The 20,297-nt window shown below is 39.3% G+C and overlaps 1 protein-coding gene across 4 annotated transcripts in view; it reads right to left on the bottom strand.

Moving 5' to 3' along the window:
* The window catches only part of NELL1 (neural EGFL like 1), a 418,230-nt gene that overhangs the window by 4,002 nt on the left and 393,931 nt on the right, over window positions 1-20,297 (bottom strand). For 3 of the 4 annotated variants that reach the window (XM_074955193.1, XM_074955192.1, XM_074955194.1), the window contains 3 exons: window positions 15,237-15,430; window positions 7,815-7,991; window positions 2,627-2,851 (listed from right to left, as the gene is read on the bottom strand). In XM_074955193.1, the coding sequence (XP_074811294.1) occupies window positions 2,627-2,851; window positions 7,815-7,991; window positions 15,237-15,430 (596 nt within the window). The remainder of the gene's footprint in view (window positions 1-2,626; window positions 2,852-7,814; window positions 7,992-15,236; window positions 15,431-20,297) is intronic. The other variant, XM_074955195.1, reaches the window with a different exon arrangement.

Below are 20,297 nucleotides of genomic sequence, written 5' to 3' on the forward strand. Positions count from 1 at the left end.
GGAACACACATATATGCTGGCATACCTCCCAACGTAAACACACCCTACGCAGACAGAAGAGGTTTTTCTTTGGTGTAGGAACACCACCTCCCTGACCAAAGTTAGCTGTGTTGACAGAGGCTTCAGCCATTGACGTAGCTGCATCGGGGGGGGGGGGTGCTTTTTCACACCCCTGATCGCAGTGCCGATATAACTTAAGTGATCTCTGCTTTACTGTGGACTAAGATGCACACGTTGTAGGAAATCTTGTACATGTCGCTGAATATGAGGTTAGGCCTGGATTTTTCAACAGTGTGTAACTGTGTTTATCACAGAAATGTAGGGGTAGAACAGTCCTTGAGAGGTCATCTAATCCAGTCCCAAACACAACCCATCCCTGATAGGTGTTTGTCTAACCTGTTCTTAGAAACCTCCCATTAACCTTAGAAAATCCCCAACAGGGATTCCACAACCTCCCTTGGCAAGCCTCTTCTAGTGCTTAACTACCTTTATGGCTAGAAAGCTTTTGCTAATATCTAACCTAAATCTCCCTTGCTGCAAATTAAACCCATTACTTCTTGCCCTTCCTTGTCAGTGGGCATGGAGAAGAATTGATCATTATCCTTTTTATAACAGCACTCAACTATCTGAAGACTTATCAGGTTCCCCCTTTCTCAAGGCTTAAACATGCCCAGTTTTTTTAAACCCTTTCTCACAGGTCAGGTTTTTAAAGCTTTTGTCATTTTTGTTGTTCTCCTTTGGACTCTCTCCAATTTGTTCACATCTTTCTTAAAAGATGCATCCACAACTGGACACAGTATTCCAGCTGAAACCTCACCATTTCTGAATAGAGGGGGACCATTACCTCCTGTGTCTTATATACACAACACCCCTGTTAATACACCCGACAATGATATTAGCAATGGTGTCACATTGTTGACTCATATTCAATGTGTTATCCTCTATACCCTCCAGATCTTATTCTACAGTACAGCTGTCTAGCCAGTTATTCCCCATTTTGTAGTTCTGCATTTGATTTTTTTCTTCATAAGTGTACTTCTCTTTAATGAATTTCATCTTGCTGATTTCAGACCAATTTTTCAAGGTCATTTTGAATTCTAATTCTGTTCTCCAAAGTGCTAGCAATGCCTCTCAGCTTGGTTTCATCTGCAAATTTTATGAGCATACACTCCATTCCATTATCCAAGTCATTAATGAAAATATTCAAGAGCACCAGACCCAAGACAGCCCCCTGCAGAACTCCACAGTAGATACTTACTCCCAGGTTGACAACGACCCATTGATAACTACTCTTTGAGTATGGTCTTTCAACGAGTTTTGCAATCACTTCATAGAAATTTCATCTAGACCACATTTCCATTATTTGCTTTCCCTAGTTTGTGTGTGATGCTGCTTTTTAGTGGGTTATCTTAGTACTTAGTCCTGCCATGAGTGCAGGGGACTGGACTAGACTAGATGACCTCTCAAGGTCCCTTCCAGTCCTGTGATTCTGTGTTCTACTCAGAGAATTAAGCAAGCTCTCCCTCCATTCAAATGGTAGATTTTTGGAGTTGAAGGACCAAGATTTTAGTTTCAGCATCCCAAATGGATGTGATGTATCTAATGATTATGCCTGTTTGCAAAACACTGATTACAAATACAGTGTATTCCCTCAGTTCTCCACTCTCATATAAGGGCCTGATCCAAACCACACTGAAATCAATGGAAAAACTTCTATGAGCATTTATCTAGCTTTATAGTGTTTAGAAACAGTATCATTCCACATTGACTTTTCACTGTGTTGCATATAGTGAAGGCAGAACTTTACTGTTCTGCTCTCATGATTATGTGAAGATTCTTACATTTCAAAATTAGACTGGAAATCTCATTAAAATAGTCTTTTCTACATGATTTTCAGTATTTTCTGGTTTTACTGTGAGAATGTTCCTTCCCCTGTGAAGGGTTGAAATCCATTGCTGATGTAATAACCCGGTATGTGGATTTGTGTACAGGCCCAAAGTCCAGAGTTTGGTCAAGAGGTCAAAGGCCTCGCAATAGCTAAGAGAGAGCAGAATAACCAAAGATAACCTTTCTTTTGCTAAGATATGCCTGGTCAGCAAAACGCCAAACGTTGGGGGCAATAACTGTGTCTTATTCAAAGTTGCAAATAGAACAAAGAAGCCGTGTTTCTGTTGTGTTGGTAGGGAGATGTTCTTCCCACACATCCAACCTTGAGTTTATGAAAGATTCAAGCATGTCAGTAAGATATGGCCTCCTCCCACCTCCCTTTCCCAGGGACCAATGCCTGCCTTAAAACACAGATGAACAACCTGGAAGACAATCTTTATTGCCATACACTTTCACTGTTTCTTTGCTTTTACCCCTAGATATTGTGACAAAGCTTTGTCCATGGCTCTGTGGGTCCCAGACTGATTTCGCTAGCCTCAGAGGCTCACTGTCTCTAGAGACAAGGGTCCACTATGTTTCCACTATGCATATCATACAATGAAAACGTGTATACTGTAGGTTACATTCTCTGCCCTTGAATCTCATTTACTTCAATGGGAGTTGTGTGTGAACTTCCAGGGGTAGAATACAACTCTATATTTATGATCCAGAACAAATCACTACTATATACTCATAATACCTTGCATTTGCAAGTTGTACAAGGAGATCCAACCATTGTCCATACTGAGCCACTGAGTCTTGTGATTCCATAGCCATCTACACAGGTTTTTCTGATATTGTAAGTGATCTGATCAGCCAGACAGGGATCACTGACACAACGGGGGCAACACTCTCCTTCTGAGATTGCTGTGTACTCACAGTTTGGATTTGGGCATAAAAGAGGCCAACAATCCACTTCCCCTTCCTGTAGAAATAGAAATAAGGGCCATGAAAACTCATTAGCTACTGAGAAAAAAATAAATTCTGATATAATGAAAGCTCCTTTTTGCATCAAATTATAATAGATTCATGTTTGGTGTGTGTGTATATATATATATTATCACACTAGACTGAATGCCACACCATTGGACATTGAAACTTATGTTTCCTATGTACAGTACAATATTTTTTTTTGTTTTTTTCTTAATGAAGTAACCTAATCTGCAGTTTGCTCATCATGATAGACTTTCTGGTTTAGTGATTCTTTTTTTCAATTCAGGCACGAATACTTTTTCACAGTACGGACCATACTTCAATATAGTTATTGCTTTGCGGGCCAGCTAGTCTTCCATTCATAGTTGCATAACATCCCTGTGGCAGCTACAGCAACTGCTTACATAGACCAGTAACATAAGGGAAATATTTAGTGGGAGTGGGAGGGGACTTTCAAAAGCACTCTGCACTGGCCTAACTAGATTCCCATTGTAGTCTAAGTAAGTTTTACTATTGATTTCAAAAGGAACAGTTGGGGCAGTGCTGGGCACTTTTGAAAACCCCACTCTGAATATATTTTTAACTTCTTTCAAAGCAGTTTAACAGCTGGAAATAAGGAGGAGCCAGAATCATGTGACTACCCAGCTCTGTGTAGACCAGCTAAAGAATCCAGCCATCACACTTCGAGATCCCCTGCATTGAACTATTACTACTAACCTGCATTTTGCTAATTTACAATCTCTTATTACTAAACTTCATAGTTTTGTAACAGATATGCTGCCAAAAATCTTAATATAATTAGTAGATAAACATTAAATGACAATTATCAAAACAAATGAAAAAAGCATATTTAATGATGCATTATACTCAAAATCACGCCTGTTCATGGATTTAAGTGGTGTTTGATTAGAGTAATGAAAAGACAGTACATAGATGCTGTGGCTTTAAATCTTGTCACTAATGCTTAGAGTGAATCACTGTAGTATAATGTAAATAGTCGTGGGGGATTCTGGGACAGGTACTCTATAATGCTGCTTGAAGAAATGTTACCATTTCTTATGTATGTAAACCTCTAAATTCGTGAGGATTTCCAAAGCTAAGATACACATGGAAGAGGCTGGTAAGTGAAGATGGTGTAGCACCCAACAACCTCTGGGTACCTGCCTGTTCAGTCCCTTTGCTGTTGCATTTCACAAAATGAAATTTTGTTCTAGCTAGGAACTAACGTAACTCACCAATGGGCATTTTCCCCTTCTATGTGCTGATACTTTCAAAGGAACATCAAATACACTTTTAAAGGATCCATTTAACAATCTGCTACAGGGATAGGGTTGCTGTAATGATTCAATTGGCATTTTTAAATACAAGGGTATGCACACACGTGTGTGTGATGATATAAGCACTTTAAATGGCATGCCTAGTGTTAAAATATCGTGTGATCACATACTATTTCTCAACCAGTACAATAACTGTAAATATACAGATGTACCTACGGCAGCAAATGCTCACTTATTTAAATACTGTGGTAGTGTGTAGCTGCATAGGAGCAGGATGAAGTTTGCACATTCAAACTTAACTTTCACAACTCCTGATTTTTTTTTGGTGCTTTTGGCTGAATCCATAATACTTCATTACATTGATTTTTCTATTTTTGAAGAGAAAAAAAGTCTCCAGTTGTATAACAGGCAGTAGTTACCAAAAGCATCTGGTGCCTATCAATGTCCTTAGTAAATTGTACATTTATAGTTTTAACATATACAAGTCAGCCAAAAACTGCCTAAATAAGGTCCATTAACAGGGCAGGCTAAAGAAAATATCTCTATGCCTGAGTATGAAAATGCACTACTTAAGAGATCCTTAAGGCAGCATGAAAGGCCTCTCAACTTATGGCTAGCCCTCCAGCCATTGTTTCTGAAAGGTGCTCACTATTTAAGCTGAGGTTTGCGAGAAGCAAGGGTGGTTCTGAAACTACCTTTCAACTGCCACCCGCCCATCCTTGGAGCAGCCAAAGGACAAACCCAAGCCTGTGAAAGGAACCTGAGGGCAGGACTGGCTGTAGGTTGAAAACTGGTACGAACACATTTCTAGTGAGTGTCTTTGCTTGGGGTGAAGGAATTGGTCTTCATTTAACAAAGTTATGAGATTGTTTTTCAATTATAGGTTTCAGAGTAGCAGCCGTGTTAGTCTGTATTCGCAAAAAGAAAAGGAGTACTTGTGGCACGTTAGAGACTAACAAATTTATTTGAGCATAAGCTTTCATGAGCTACAGCTGTAGCTCTTTTCTTTTTTCAATAATGTACCTGCTGTATGCATTAGGTGGAAAATACCCATCCCTGAATCAGTCTGCTTCTGCTGCTCAAGGGCCATCATGTCAGAGAGCATCAGATGGAGTGCAGGAGATTCCGGCCTGCCTCAGAACACCCTCTCCAGCTCCTTCCCCATATCCCACGCCCCCGCCCCCAGAGAGAAGGGTAAGCAATAAGCAGAGCCAGCTATGCCTATTTTACATTACTCAGGAATTCCCCTAGCTGGACAATCCTTAGCTACTCTGTTAATGAAGCTTTCAGCTGCTTTGTGCTACCTGAGCAGCCAGATGTCAAGATAAGGATTTATCTTGCATATGGTCATCTCTAACTTTTTAAAAAAATCTCATTTTGTTAAATGAAAATGAATTTTTTCACACCAAGAAGAGGCAGCCCTCACTAGAACTGTGTCCATACCAGATTTCAAACTCCAGTCATTTTTATATCACACCACAGAAAAAAAAAGAATGGCTAGAAAGTATTAATACAAAAAAGTTATTTTTTTATTCTCCCATAACTGAAAATTAAACAATCAAAATTAAAAAAAAACCCAAAACCTGAGTACATACTTTAGGGATTTGGTCTGTTAAATAGAGTGTTTCACAGAATGTACATTCCCACTGGGGCTGTGCATGCCTCTTACAAACTGAATGGAAAAAATAATAAAGTCGGCTAGCAATTAAAGCTGCATTTGGGCATTACTTAGCACAAAAGACAGGAAGTCTAAACTATTTTGATTTAGAATTGGCTCCAAATCTCAGCTATACCACTGTTTTAGTGCATTACCTTAAATCTCTTGGCCTTTTTACGACCGTTAACCCAGCTATGAAATTAGATAAGACCAGGAATCTTTCTGAAAACAAGACACTGCGACTGAGTTGTGCATACCTTGGAAATATAATTAAATATGTACCTGAAAATCTCTTCCCTTTTCTTTCCTTATGCAAGCATTTTAAAAAAGATCAGGAAAGTAAACTCAAAACCTCACTGAAGTAAAGGGTTTGCAGTTCTCCAAAAAAGCATGGGTGATTCAGTTTACAGGACAAAACTCTATATGTTATAACTCAATCCATTCTGCCCAGAGGACTCTCTGTTCTCCAAACCAAGGACAGTCTTCTATGCAGAGCACAGCAAATTTTTCAAATTAAAAATGGTCTTTTTTTAAAATAAAAATTTTATACTGATTTAAAAAATAGGGGAGGAATAATAAATTTTATTTTCTATGACAAGTGGGAATGAAAAGGGTAACCTGCTTTTTTGTTTTGTTTTGTTTTCAGTCTGTATGTTTGGGTGGTCTTTTCAGTTTTCTTCATTCTTTCCTTTTGCATTAGGTCACTATTCACCAGTGTTCTCTTTTGTTGTTTTTCAGTGGTAGTTTGTAGGACTTGGTTTTTTATTTCTGCATTGCCAGTTTTGATAGGGAAGAGCAGGCATGTGGTTGGATTTTTTTCAAAATCAAATATTTTACATAAGAACGGCCATTCTGGGTCAGACCAAAGGTCCATCTAGCCAGTATTCTGTCTTCCGACAGTGGTCAATGCCAGGTGCTTCAGAGGGAATGAACAGAATAGGGCAATCATCAAGTAATCTATCCCCTGCTGCCCACGCCCAGCTTCTGGCAGCCACAGGTTTAGGGTGACCCAGATTATAGGGTTGCATCCCTGACCATCTTACCTAATAGCCATTGATGGACTATCCTCCATGAACGTAAATAATTCTTTTTTTAAAACACAGTTACACTTTTGGTCTTCACAACATCCCCTTGCAAAGAGTTCCACGGGTTGACTGTGCCTTGTGTGAAGAAGTGCTTCCTTTTGGTTGTTTTTAAACCTGCTGCCTATTAATTTCATTGGGTGACCCCTAGTTCTTGTGTTATGTGGAGGAGGAAATAACACTTCCTTATTTACTTTCTCCACACCAGTCAAGATTTTAGAGACTTCTGTCATGTCATCTCCTTTCCAAGCTGAAAAATCCTGGTCTTTTTAATCGCTCCTCATATGGAAGCTGATCCATACCCCTAATAATTTTTGTTGCCCTTCTCTACACCTTTTCAAACTCCAATATATCTCTTTTGAGTTAGGACGACCAGATCAGCGCACAGTATTCAAGATGTGTGTGTACCATTGATTTATAGAGAGGCATTATGATATTTCCTGTCTTGTTATCTTTCCCTTTCTTAATGGTTCTTAACATTCTGTTTGCTTTTTTGACTGCCACTGCACACTGAGCAGATGTTTTCAGAGAACTATCCATAATGATTCCAAGATCTCTTTCTTGAGCGGTAACAGCTAATTTAGAGAGCCATCAACTTCAAAATGAAAAAATCCCAATACAAATTCTGCAATTGAAAAAATTATCAGTCTGTTTTACACACAACAAAATGGAACAGTTTCAATTTTTTCAAGCTTTCTGTGAAGTTTGTTTGTGTTTGTTGACCAGGTCTATTTACACAGAGCTGAGAAGTGGTCTGCCCATATTCTGACTTACCTTGCTTCTGAAGCGTGACTGAGTCTTTTAAAATCACTTTAATAGGTAAAATAATGGAAGAGAGGTGAAGATATTGTTAATAATGTCATAATATAAAGTATGTTGCTATCACCAAAATCTTTACTACTTTTGTTTCTCTCGAAAATGTTTAATTTATTTCCATACCAGACAACGGCACTGCTGACAGCTGTAGGTCCAGTTGTCCCCACTACGATACAGTTTATGACCATTTTGGTCTAAACATTGACTGGTCACTCTTGTGTCACACTCTGGGCAGCAAAAGAGATCAACGCTGGGGTTCTGACAATTGCAAGCTGTTCGCCGGCAGAATATCTTCCCGTTCTGTAGAGACCAAATTGTTACTGGTATCAAGCAAGTGGTAAATAGCAGAGGACTATTGGAAGAATAGGAATGGCCATCAGAGATAGCAAAGCATGTATTGGTATTTCAGGGAAGATACTGCAGACTACCTAAGGAATTTGAAGTTATTCTTAGGGCCCAATCCTCCAAGAAATGAGGCTCCCCAGCTCCTATTCTTATAAAAATCACCCCAATGATACTAGTGGACATTTAGCTATCTGTACAGTTTCTTTTTTTTACCAGTATCCTCTGAGGCTGAGAAAAATGTTACTGTGTCCCCTCTTGTTCCTAACCCACTGGATAAAAAAAATGAACAGCCTCTCGGGTTCAGATGGAATGAAGTAATTTTATCTCATCAATTTTATGAATGAAATCTCCAAATAGTTACCTCTTTTTTGAGCATGTATCAGAACAATATTTTCCTTTGCACTATCTTTTGAATAACTGTGTGATTGTCAAGAAAATTTTAAGTGAATTGAAACTGTGCACATGGGCCGATAAATTTAATAGAAACACACTACATTAAAAACTCAGTGAAAGCCAGTACTGTTAAAGGAACTTAATATAGCAAAATCATAGCGGCATTAAGTATTCCTTAATGTTAATTTATCTCTAGTTATCCTCTACATCTGGACCTTCCATTTATCAGACAAAAACTATTCGGCCACAACATATCACATTGCATAATAATCTGGAGCCATGCATTGAAGATGTATTTTTATTCTACAGATTCCCTAAAATATGATTTTCCTATTTCAGGTGCTAAGTATTTACCCATAATGTGATGTATTCAGATAAATACTGTTAATCAGAATTATCATAGTAAACACAGAAATTTCTTCTGAATGTACAACAGAGAGGACACATCCATTTAGTGCAAAAGAAAAATGAATTTATTCTAATTCTAGTGATGAAAATTGTAGGGATAACTGTGTTATAAATTGTACCCTTCATTATAGGTGAGACAACACATTGTAACTCTATATACAGAATGGGAAACTGAAATCCCAGTTTATAATGAAGAGTGCCATTGAAAAGTTTTGATTTTAATTGGATTATTGATTTGTTCAATTCTTATTCAAGCAAAGTTTCAACTGCAATCAAGGAAAAGCTTGGCTGAGTAAGGAATGAGGGCCAGATTCTGCTGTGAGTTACACTGGTTTAATTCCTGAGTAAATTCATTAAGTTACTCTGAATTAAGTTACTGAGTAACAGCTGTAGGACTGTACCTGAACTAAGCAGAAATACAAATATCCATTTAATAATGCCACCTTCACACATCATGCTTACAAGTAAAAAGAGCTTTCCTACAGTGATATTACAGAACTGACTAATCAGAAATTTTCTTAAATCAACCCCCATAATTATTTTAAGGGATGATAAGCCAAAATGGATTTCTCCACATGCAGGCTGAATAGGCTAAATAGCCAAAACTACATTAAGTTGTGTTGGCAGTTGCTTAGATTTTCTGTATTCATAAGTTTTAATTTGTAAAAAAAATCCAATAAATAAACCTAAACTTTGCTGCAAAGCAATACGCAGAACACCAGCGGCAAGGAATCATAATGCTCATGTTAGCTAATGACACTGCAGGTGTTCAATAATATTCCTGAAATGATTAGCATATTACATTTGATTGCAGGAATAATTAAAATTGCTTATTATGTGTAACAAAAAAAATAGCTCACAGAAGCATGGAAAAGTAGAGAGCACAACACCTATAAAATGCTGGACTCAATTGTTTTATCCACCAACAGTGCAAAGGGCTAGATTGTCACACCCCTTACTCAGCAGTGCAGGGTAATGTGAAGAATTAGTGCTCTCGCTTACTTGCTGCTGAGCTTGTCACTCCACCTGTATGGGAGAGAGCAGGGTCTAGTCATCTGATATTCCAGAGAGCAAATGTTAGGGAAAGCAGGAGGAGTTCTGACTCCAGTACCCAATCAGATTTGCTGGCCAGAGTAGCAAGCTGGATGCGGGTGGCAAAAGGAATAAACACTATTTCAGGAAAAGAGAGAAGTCATTTCTTCCCCCCCCGGAACAAGTAGTAACAGACAAGGAACTGTGAGTCTCAGAGGAGGAGGAATTATGATTATCTGACCTACGTGCTGCCCCTTACTCAGGGAGATTGTAAAGTTACAATCTTGCCTAAACATTCCAACATGATGACTGGCTCCATACATTCAGGGATGTGCAGACCCTCTATGTGACTTGGAGGTAATCACAGTGACAAATAATTTCATCATCTGAATTTACAACCTTCTGATTAAAAACTGCTAGCAATAACCTGTCCATCCTGTTTAGAATTACATCCTTTTGCCTTTGGATTATTTTTAAAATTACCCCTCTTAATTGGTAACAGCGCTGGTGGTTCTGTGCTACTCACAACTCCTGCACTCCTTAAGGAAGTAAATAATCTTTTACATTGCCGTCACTCTATTTATTTCAGAACACTGATAATGTTTGATGATTCTGCTGGAGAGCCTTTGATAATACCACCACACTACTTCCCTCCTCATTCTTTTTAGCATCACATGTTTTGATGGCAACCTTGTTAGGCCTCGTGCTTTGCAGAAAGCATTTTGATTCCCATGATGCTATGACACAAAAACTAGAACTACACTTGGAGCTGAGAGAGTGATTCCCAGCTCGAGTACATGTACTCATCGAGCTACTGTGCTAAAAACAATAGTGTAGATGCGGTAGCATGGGCAGGGGCATGCGCTAGCCACTCCAAGTATGTACTCATGGGATGCAGGCAGATTGCACTTAGAGTGGCTAGTTCGTGCCACTGCTTGCTGCTGCCCATGCTACTGTAGCTACGCTACTATTTCCAGCATGCTAGTTCAAGCAGAGCTAGGGCAGGTATGTCTGTGCAAGGTGAGAATCATGGCACCAGCTCCAAGACAAAAAGCCTCTTCAGATGCAGCATCCCACTTACTTCTCTGGAATTCTAATTTGCCATCTCTAAAATAACTTTGGCAAATAAAAGTACAAATGGTAAAAATAAAAATATAGAAAATCATTTATTTTCTTTTGGTGGGATAATAATAATATATACATACAAAGGCTGCAAACAAAACTTGTGATGCTAAAAAGTTCTTGCCACCCAACAGCCTCTAGGTTGTGTCACAAACTTTAATTAATTGAGGTAAAGTACTAGTATTAAAGATGTAAAAACAGTGCCATGGTATGATTTATAAGTGACTATGGTTCTCACACAGAGTCAATTGCAGGGTCTACTCTTATTGAAAGGTGAACTGCCAGGTTGGAGGAAGGTTACTAGTATAGTTCCTCAGGTATTGGTATTGGGACCATTCTTATTTAACATTTTTTACCTTGGCACAAAAGGTTAGAATGTGCTAATAACATTTGTGGATGACATAAAGTTGGGAGGTATTGCCAATATGGAAGAGGACCAGAATATCATATACAAGAAGATTTGGACAACCTTGAAAACTGGAGTAATAGAAATGGGATGAAATTTAATAGTGCAAAGTGCAGGGTGATGCATTTAGGGATTAACAACTAGAATTTTTGCTAGAAGTTGTGGACATATCAGTTGGAAGTGACAGAGGAGAAGAAAGATCTGGGTGCATTGGTTGATCACAGGATGACTATGAGCTGCCAATGTGATGCGGCTGTGAAAAAGGCTAATGCAATCCTACGATACTTCAGGCAAGGTATTGCCAGTAGAGACAGGGCAGTGTTAGTATCATTATACATGGCACTGGTGAGACCTCATCTGGAATACTGTGCGCAATTTTGGTCTCCCATGTTTAAGAAAGATGAATTCAAACTGGAACAGGTGCGGAGAAGGGCTGCTAGGATGATCTGAGGAATGGAAAAAATCTACCCTATGAGAGGATGCTCAAAGAGCTTGGCTTGTTTAGCCGAACCAAAGAAGGCTGAGGGAAAATATAATGGCTCTCGTTAAATACATAAGAGGGATAAATACCACGGAGGAGAGGAGTTAATTCAGTTAAGTGCCAATGTGGACCCAAGAACAAATGGATATAAACTGTCCTTCAAGAAGGTTAGGCTTTGTCTGCACTACCACTTGTCAGCAAAATTTATGTCACTCAGGAGTGTGAATATTCCAGCATAAGTGGTAGCATGCACAGTGCTATGTCTGTGGGAGAAGCTCTTCTGCCGCCATATCTACTGCTTCTCATTGGAGGTGATTTAATTATGCCAACAGGCGAGCTCTCTCCCATCTCCATAGAGAAACTGCATGGCAGACCTTAAAGTGGCACAGTCTAAGGTTTCTAACCATCAGAAGTGTGAAGTTCTGGAAGAGCCTTCCATGGGAAGCAGTGTGGGGCAAAAACTAACCCCTAACTGGCTGTGAGACTAAGCTTGATATGTTTATGGAGGGTATGGTATGATGAGACTGCCTATAATGGCATGCAGCTGATCTAGCAGCAAATATCTCCAATGACTGGTGATGGGACACTAGGTGGGGAGGGCTCTGAGTTACTACTGTGAATTCTTTCCCAGGTTTCTGGATGGTGGGTCTTGCCCACATGCTGAGAATGTAACTGATCACCATATTTGGGATCGCAAAGGAATTTCTCCCTGGTCAGACTGTCAGACATCCTGGGGTTTTTTTCGCCTTCCTCTGCAGCATGGGGCACGGGTCACTTGCAGGTTTCAACTAGTGTAAATGGTGAATTCTCTATGATTTCAAGTCTTTAAATCATGATTTGAGAACTTCAGTAACTCTTCCAGAGGTTAGGGGTCGATTGGGTGGGTGAGGTTCTGTAGCCCACAATGTGCAGGTGGTCAGATTAGATGATCATGATGGTACCTTCTGACCTTTAAATCTGAGTCAGGGATAGAATCCAGATCTCCCTGTAATCTAACTACTACACTGCACTCTCTAATGGGGATGCACTTTCACTCAGAGTTCCATCCCGCCCCTTCTGGGACTATGCTTGTCCTCCTCACGTGCAAAAATTGGATATTCTCTCTCTTTAAAGGGAAAGTAGAAGTATATACATATGAAGAAACAATTGAAATATATAATTCCAGCCAGGCTGCTTTAGTCACAAGATGCTAGAACAACAAAAAACCAGGATTAAAAAACACAAGTCTCTGCCAGTCCTGTATAGTAATTCTCATAAGACTTTAGGGATGCACTTGGAGAAGGCAAAGCAATCTACTTCAGGCTACTTTGTTAATGATTGCATTCAACTCATTAAGCTTTATGAATTTTAATGTTTTTATAAATTTTGTCCTCATGCATGGGAACAAATATGGTTGCAGGGGATTATCCACCATATGATGTTTGATTAAGTGCTACTGTAATCCCTTGTCTTTCACTTAAAAAACCCCCCACAAAAAACTGTACCCCCTCAGGCCCAGGGTAAGCAGAAATGGCTTCTGAGTCTGATATAATTATTAATGTTGGATAGTACCTTACTCCATGAATAGCCTCACTGAGGTCAAGTCAATGGGACTACTTGTGGAATAAGGTATTAGAAGCTGGTTCACTGAGTCAATGACATAATTCTCATAGCCTTTACCAGGAACAGCATGTCTTTTCTTGAATGAAGAATTTTATGTTCGTTTTCATACAAACCAGCCTTGCAAAAGTATCATGGACATGTACCAGGCCAGGGACAAAACTTACTCACTTGATTTTTGGTATTGCAGTCATATATACAAAACAATAATTTGCTTGCTCCGGGCAAAACAAGTGAGTAGCATTTTTCAAAGCTCAGATAGACACAAGTAAAAAAAATAATATAGTTGGCCCTATCCTGTCCCTCATCCTGCTCCCCCAGATTGTAAATGTGGATGAGCCCCAAGTGCAGGACATGCAGAGGGATTCCACACTACCTAAGTGCCTTGGCAGCTTGTCTCTGTGACAGGAGTCAATGCGTGAAGTCATGGCTAGTGGGTCTGAGATTTTTGCAGATCCACTGACCAATCCTTGGTGTACCGGGAGCAAAGTGGCTGCTATTGCAACCTACGGGCTGAAAGAGCCTTTGAAGTGGTGCTCTGTGCACTAGCAGTGAAGGACCAAGGAGGCCACCATAAGCTGGCTTTGAGCAAGGGTCTAGGATTTGGCTCCTGATAATAAAGCAAACCCTGAAATGAAATAAAATAAAGTACAAATATTAAAGAAGAAAGAAATGAGAGAGAGAGGAAGATATAAAGAAACAAAATAAGGAGGAAGGATGGCTACATATTATGCCACTATTATTTTAAAATATCTACTCACTGGTCACGTCACATATTTTCAAATACTAATAAGAGGCACTCGGCGTAAGAAATAGTTACAATGAGAACATGACAAATAAGTCATAAATTACAAGACTAACTAAGATGAGAATACTAATTGTTAAAACTCTACAAAGGCAGACCAGATGTCTTCACATATATTAAGCTGTTCATTCCATTGACAGGAAGTCCTTTCATAGAACCAGCCATTCTCTATGATTACAATACAAGCTCACTATATATTCAACAGAGTTTCAGACTTCCACTCCTGAAGGGAGGGATTTGTAGGGTGCCTGGCACTGATAGAAGTAATAATACAGTACAGTGTTAATCTGACCATGTTTCCATTCTAGCCTAAAACAAATAGCAGTGAATTCTAAGAGTTTTATTGATTCTGATGGCCTGATCCACCACTGTGCTATTCTAGTTTTATGGGAGTTAAAAGCCTCCTTATAACTTCCAACAAACAGACCTTAACTGGCACACAGACCCTCACCAGCTGGAGCAATATTCCATTTCTACCCCCTCTTTCCAACATATTTCCAGTGGGCCATATTCTTATCTCATCTATACCTATGCAAGGGCTCAGTCCTACTCCTATGGTAGCCAATAGCATTTTGACCATTGACTTCAATGGAGTGGGATTGAGACCTTCATTTTTACAGGTATAACTAAGATATGAATCAAGTTCTGAATGTCTCTCTAAAACCAGATTTACTTTTGTGTAACTCCACTGGCTTCAGTGGAGTTACTTCTGGCTTAGACCAATGTAAGTAAAGAGAATCAGGCCCAATATCTTTTAACCAAAGTTTCCTAGAGGTCTGGTTAAGTCAAAACAGGATTGCTACTGAATCAGTCTAAACCTTAATTCTGAAGTGGATTTATTTCTGTTATGACTAGCTTCTGCAAAAGTATATAAGAATTAAAACTCAGCTTCTTCACAGAGAGAAAACACTAGAAAATCTAAGGAAACACATATGCAGGCCTTGTGGAACTCACCTTACAGGAACAAACAGAGCATCTATCTTCCTTCAGAGTCCACACCTGACCATTCCGCTTCAAGCCACCTTCGTGTGGACAGTCACCAGTGCAAGATGGTCCTGAGGGACACAGACAATCAAAACCTCCCGCCAAGTTCACACAGGCTGAATCGTTCCAACAGGTGTGGGTCCTTAAGGCACATTCATCAATATCTGCAAAACACAGCCAGTTTATAGTGCTAATCTTTGTTTCAAGTGACAAATTGTACCATGGAATTTATTATTAAATGGATACTGCTTGTCTGTCTTCGTGGTGCAAGGGTATGAAACACAAAATTTAGGGTTATTAAATCCTCTTCCGTATGCTTAATTGTAAAAGCTGACATTCCTACTGGTGCTAAATAGCAATGACAAACTTGATCTGCCAGCCAAGGTGCAAAGTGATCTCCCAGTGAGCAGGAGCAAGTGGACAATTAGACAGGTTTCAGAGTTGTAGTGTTCGTCTGTATCAGCAAAAAGAACGAGGAGTACTTGTGTCACCTTAGAGACTAACAAATTTATTAGGGCATAAGCTTTCGTGGGCTATCAGATGCATGCAGTGGAAAATACAGTAGGAAGACACACACACACACACAGAGAGAGAGAGAGAGAGAGAGAGAGAGAGAACATGAAAAAAGGTGTGGGTTTTAGCCCATGAAAGTCTATGCCCTAATAAATTTGTTAGTCTCTAAGGTGCTGCAAGTACTCCTCATTCTTTTTGGACAATTAGAGTGACTCTGCAATGAGGCCACATTCTCTTCTGAGTTTTAGACTGAATTAGAAAGACACAATTCTTCATAAACTCCGAGCATGATCTAAGCTTCCCCCTACTAAAGGCAATCAATCACACCCTTTGCCCACAGAGAGGAGGAGGAAGGGAATAAAGGGAAAGAGATCAGAGGTACTTTATATAGAAAAGAAATACTAGAGCTCCCAAGCTATACAAAGCCACACAGTAAAAGCATGTTTGAGCAAGGCAACAGGGAATTTAGCATAAACAAAATCTATTTTTCATAGATGACTTTAAACTACCATCCCACTTAATGCTGGAGGCGAAGTGAAACATTGTATCCAATTGAAATTGCTGGGGACATACTGACAGACAGAACGTAATTATTCCAGGTTGGAATGTGCCCAGGAGATCTCTTGGAGACAAGGCTATGAGATCTTTTGAGTTAAGTGCAATCTGGAAAATAGGCAGGTTTCTCCAGCAGATCTTTTGAGCAGTATTTAAGAAGATATGGACAGAACTTCCAGCTACAATGCAATTGAATAGATTTGCCCTGTTTTCATACTGTATATAATTGCCAAAAGCCTAATCATACTGCAGCACAAAGTTTTGGATTTGGATGAGATGAAGCATTTTATATACATATTAAATACATTTTGTGTGTCTGTATGTACATACACACACGTAAATATGAAAATATGAATGGGAATAGATGATCAAATCTTACACAGTGCTTTTTTTTATCCTGAAAAATTCTAAAGCTCTTTTGTATAAAACTTTACATACCACACCGCAGAATCACTACACTTACCATTTGATTTGAAGCAGCTACTTCTGGGCTGAAATATGGCAACTGTTTCATTTCATGCAGTGCCATTACACAAGAGTTTAGGAAAAGAAGTGAATGATATAATATGCATTTGAAACTGCTGAGGGAATTTATATAAGGAACTTTACCTAATCTAGAATTTGGCTGGGATAATAGGGCTAATGACGATGATTTTGTGGCAAGTACCACAGCATCTTTAATGACCTCCACAAGTAGTCAGGACCTTGGTTTACATTTTATCCAAACACAAAGGGTACAGAGCTAGTTCTAACTCAGAAGTCAGACTGTTAGCTACTCAATTGCTAACAGTACTTCCTACATCACCTTGGGTTTTCTTCTGAGTAAAATCTTCCTAGAGAGGAAGGCTGATCCAGTGGTTAGGAAACTAGCCTAGGATTTGGCAGACTGGGTTTAATTCCCTGCTCTGCCACAGACTTCCTTTGTGACCTTGGGCAAGTCAGTTAGACCCTCTGGTCCCCATCTCTAAGTCGTACTTTCTTACCTCATAGGGGTGTTGTGAAGATAAAGATGAGGTGCTCAGATACAAAAGTAACCATATACGAACCATAGATAGATAGGAGGTCTCCCATCCAAACATTGCTAATCTTGAGACATTTGGCCAGCTCCCACACTGGGGTGGTACAATTGCACTTTGCTCAACAACATAAACATAAATATATCCCAAAGGGCAATATGATCTCATTGGACCAAATCCTGAAGCCCTTTCTCAGTTTTTACTCAGTCCTTACCCAGACAAAATGCAAACTGATACGAATGGGAGTTCTGCTAGGATAAGGACTGAGTAAAAACTGGGTGGGGGGAAACGTTTAAGATTTGCACCAATAAGAATAAAAAAGATCTTACATAAATTTCCCTCAGGGCAGATTGTTGTCACAGCCACAGTACAAAACCCTCACACCCTGGCTATTATACTTGTGCTTTTCAATTTACAAGTGGGCAGAACCTTGGCTCTGATCCCAACAACATGCTAACCAGTGGTATAGGCCAGCAGCAAATTGCTACTCCTCCATCCCCACCACCTCTTACCCCCAGAGCAAAGGTGAAACAGAGAGAGAGTCATGCCTCAGAGGGGTGTCTCTAAGGCTAAGTCTACCCTGGCAATTGAACAGTGCTCTGTCAGCTGGAGTGCTCTCCTGCTCACCCCGCTCGTTGTGGGAGGAAGTTTTTTGTCGGCAGGAGAGCTGACAAACAGCAGCGACACAGCATGATTTTTAGCAGCATGGCTGTAGCGACACAGCCATGTGGTTAAAAGCAGTGTAGTGTAGACATAGCCTGAGGCACAATGTCTCCCGGGGTGATGCAACTTACACGCCAACCCTTGCTTAGCAGTATTCCTAATGGCACAATTCAGCCTTTAGACTTCCCTGCCACTGATGTATTTTGCTGCCTCATCTCTGACAAAGCAACTAGTTATAATTTGAGGTTATTTTTGGAGTATCTCTATGTACCCACCCTTACCCCTCTGAGTGTTCTCCCCATCCTTCTTATAATAAAGGACACCACCTGGAAGGGCTACTAGAGATGATAGAAAAGGGGCTTTGTGAATGAAAAACAAATCTTGTGTCCCATTACTTCTCAGGTGACAAGAGTACCAGGAAACGAAAAAGACAAAAGGACAAGAAAAAGAGAAAAAAACCCAACAGTGACATAAATTGGGCCATGAATAAGCGGATACTGAATCAGTGATTTCAACTGAAGACAATAACCAATTAGCTACAATGGGTCTAAGAGCATTCTTGAAAAAACCTCTCTTCTACTTGTCTCGTCAGTGCTTGACCTTGTATTTTGTCTTGAAAACAAATGTAACATACTCTTTGCCTTTGGTGATGTCACATTTAATAAATGCAAGCATTGTCAATATTTTCTTCCTCACAATGTTAAAACCTCTCTGAATAGCATATATATAGTATGCAGCAGGATTAGAGTGCAGATTAGAAGAGTAGCTTTTACTGTTCAAAACTAAAAGGATTTCACAGATGAATATAGAGCCATATTGCCTACAGAGTTCCATGTAATTGCTTTACTTATGACACAGAAATCTAATTCTGCTTCCGTGCAATTTAACAGATTTATGGAAAGCCAGATGTTAGCAATTATGGAAACTGACATTATTCATATTCTCAGTACTACAGACCTGTACGCACTGAACAAAGCCAACTTAATCTATTATATATATCCAAAAGGGAAGCAGTACCCTGTTTACATATTGCAACTGTTGTTCTCTGCTGAGTGCACATAAAGAGGATGCCCTACTGAGAGATGCCCAAACTAGCAAGCAGGCCATTCATGATAAAAGAACCAATCAGGCAACATATTTTCTGCGGAAATCTCTGATCACTACTCAGTCCATTTTTCTTTCTTAATGCAAATGATGGTTCCCTATTATTTTATTGCATTTATTATTTAAATGTTTTAGTCATTAATCAAATATAAAAGACTTAGAAGTTGCATCCATTCGATAGCTGAACTTTTAATAGAACTAATTTTCTCAGAACATCCCTGTGGCAGTTTTCTCTTGTTGCTGACTGTGTTTCTGAGCATCTGAATAAAACATCCACATTGCCAATAACTTCAGAAAAAAATTTTAAGCTTAATTTGATAGTCTCCTTTTTGCACCACTGGACATTAAATTGTGGGGGTTTTGTAAACAGATTAAGGGCCTGATTCCAATCTCAGTTATCTCAATATAGCTATCCCATGATATAAATGAGAGCAATAAATGCCCATGATATAAATGAGAGCTATAAATGACAGCAAATGGAATTATGCAGCTATAAATGAGTAACTGAATACAAAGTAAAAGAATATAGAGAATCAATTTTAAAATATGGAAGAAAATAAAATCTATATTTTCCACTAAATGATCTTACAAGAGTGGCTTTTCTGGGATAGCCACAGGAAAGTGGACTGAATTCTCCATTCTAACGAAATGGCTCTGCCTTGGATATTGCAGCAAGTTAAAGTCATTTTATGATGTCCAAGTGATATTTAGCTCAAATAATTTGTTGAGTGATAATGCTGTAGAAAAGTTAGCCCAATTTACAGACCTAAAGATTACAATATACAACTTCAAGTATGTGAATTTGAAATTAAGTGATAAAAAATGGTATCACAAGTCTCATACACCATCTCCATCATTATCACAAAAATCCTGGCTTGACTCAAACTGAGAATATCTGATAAATGCCAACATATCACCACCCACTTGGTGAAACCAACTGCTATTTTTTCTGTTTTCAGCCATAAAGGTTCTGGGAAGGGGATCAGTTAGAGCTGAGAACTCTGTTAATTACGCATGAGGCATCGCTGTGCAGAAGCTGCTCTTTCCCAGCAGTAGCAGCTCTATGTGGTGGTACCAAAGTAAAAACTTGTTTGTTAATAACGATAGACAGCTATGATTGAAGAGGCAGGTACTATATACAAAGCAGCAAGCCTGCTTAGCCCCTTTCTGATTAGAACAA

Source organism: Natator depressus, chromosome 6 (genome assembly GCF_965152275.1).
Source record: "Natator depressus isolate rNatDep1 chromosome 6, rNatDep2.hap1, whole genome shotgun sequence".
Lineage (NCBI taxonomy): Eukaryota > Metazoa > Chordata > Testudines > Cheloniidae > Natator > Natator depressus.